This window comes from Phytophthora parasitica (assembly GCF_000247585.1).
Source record: "Phytophthora parasitica INRA-310 unplaced genomic scaffold supercont2.46, whole genome shotgun sequence".
Lineage (NCBI taxonomy): Eukaryota > Oomycota > Peronosporomycetes > Peronosporales > Peronosporaceae > Phytophthora > Phytophthora nicotianae.
The window spans coordinates 406,415-408,102 of record NW_008649032.1 but is presented as its reverse complement, the minus strand read 5'-3'; the positions used below and the strand labels follow the sequence as shown (position 1 = coordinate 408,102).

Here is a 1,688-nt window from a genome sequence, read left to right as displayed (position 1 = left end):
ACCAGATATTCGAAGCGATTTCATTGGTTGAAGAAAGGGCGAAAATCGAATGTTGTATGGCTGTAGAACATCATATGCTGTGATGCATAGCGAGGCCGACGGATCAGAAATCTATGACTTGGATTTTGTATAAAGTTTTTTTTCAAACTGTTTGGAGATCCCCCCACTGATTGAAGCCGTTGGCAAAACTGGGGATTGCAACGCCACCAACTCCTCTCATTTCTTTTTCAGCTGGTCCTTTTGAAGTTCTTCGAAGGCACTTCGTGAGGATCGAACGCAGTAGTACAAAGTTGCAAGCCATCGCTTGAGTGGCGCCAGACTTGCATCAGAAAAGCTCATCACGCGAGCTGGGCGGAACGACAGTTGACGACGACTCGTCCGCTTTGGAGCTGAGCTCTTGTTTGATTTATCCCTGTGCACTGCCGGCCATGCACTCTACCGCCTCTTCTCCCGGCAGACGCTGCAGTAACTACGTACATTGTATCGGATCCCTCCGCTGGCGTCACGCTGGCTTCGAAAAGCGATCCCACACCGAGAAGATCACTCGAATAGTTTTTTTTATTATTTTTTTTTAGCAAGACGACCACTGCAATTTGCTGCTGACACCTTTCCCATTTCGGTCCACCGTGTCGGACCACGATCGGGAATCCTCCCTTTACTGGATACTCATTCCGGCCTTTACAACAGCGAAAGAAATTCACAAGACAAGGGGTCCATACAGTTTGCGGCTAAGTCCAGCCGTCGCTCATGGGTCCGCATCCATCGCATTCGCTCCATCGAATCGCCACAAACGCTCGATGCCACGTCAACAGCAGTCGAGTCCGCACGATTCCACACTCCGAAATTCGGAAGTTCGTCGAGCAAAAATCTGCATCTACACAGGATCTCTTAAACATAAACAATGCGGTTTTGGAGCCACATCATACTTTTTGGCAAAAATTGTTTTAGCCAAAAATTAAATACGTCAGAATCCGATCTTCGCGTCCTCTCATGGACTCTTCCGCTGCGTCGGCCGAGTCGGCCATGCCGTCGGCCACCTCCTCATCCTTCGTGTACCTCATGTACGCCAGCGTGTATTCGTGTGGAGTGTTGTTCCTGATCCCAGGGTTCGTGGCCAGTCGTCGTTTGATGCGGACTTGGCGAAGAGATTACACGGCTGTGCGACTCTATGGGCTGTTGGTCCTCGGGACATCGTTGCGGGCCGCGGCCTTCATCCTCGTGGCCCTATGGATGCTAGCTCTATATCAGTCACACTCCCATGGACTATTGGATCACGACGCAGCACACCTGCATTTGTCGTATCTGCAACTGGTATTCCTTTGGCAAGTATTGGGTGCCTCAGCGTCGTTGGTACTGGGCGGAGTATTCCTCTTGGTGTTCAATACATGGGCAGCCATGGTGGATAAAGTACAGGGAACCGGCCACTATTTTAACTCAAACAAACACAGAGGTGGAGATCAAGCCACAGACTCTCTACTGCAGAATTTACATACTCGAGGTGCGCCTGACGTCGACGAGAGGAGAGATAGTGGGGCCATTGCAGCGCCAGAATCATCTTTAAAACCTCCGCCACCACCGAGACTTTTGTTCATCCGACTCATGGTAGCCGTGTATTTGTTGCAAATGGGTATGTTTCTTTTTGCGAGACAAGACCCGAGAAGTAAAATTCGACGCAGTTTACTGCTCGT

At 50.0% G+C, this 1,688-nt stretch overlaps 1 protein-coding gene across 1 annotated transcript; it reads left to right on the top strand.

The window, feature by feature from the left end:
* Positions 1–1,258: 1,258 nt before the first annotated feature.
* On the top strand, positions 1,259–1,561 carry PPTG_15307 (hypothetical protein; the record flags this gene model as incomplete). Its single annotated transcript, XM_008912358.1, has 1 exon — positions 1,259–1,561. One exon carries the CDS (start codon positions 1,259–1,261, stop codon positions 1,559–1,561), a length of 303 nt encoding a protein of 100 aa, XP_008910606.1.
* Between the last annotated feature and the right edge of the window lie 127 nt (positions 1,562–1,688).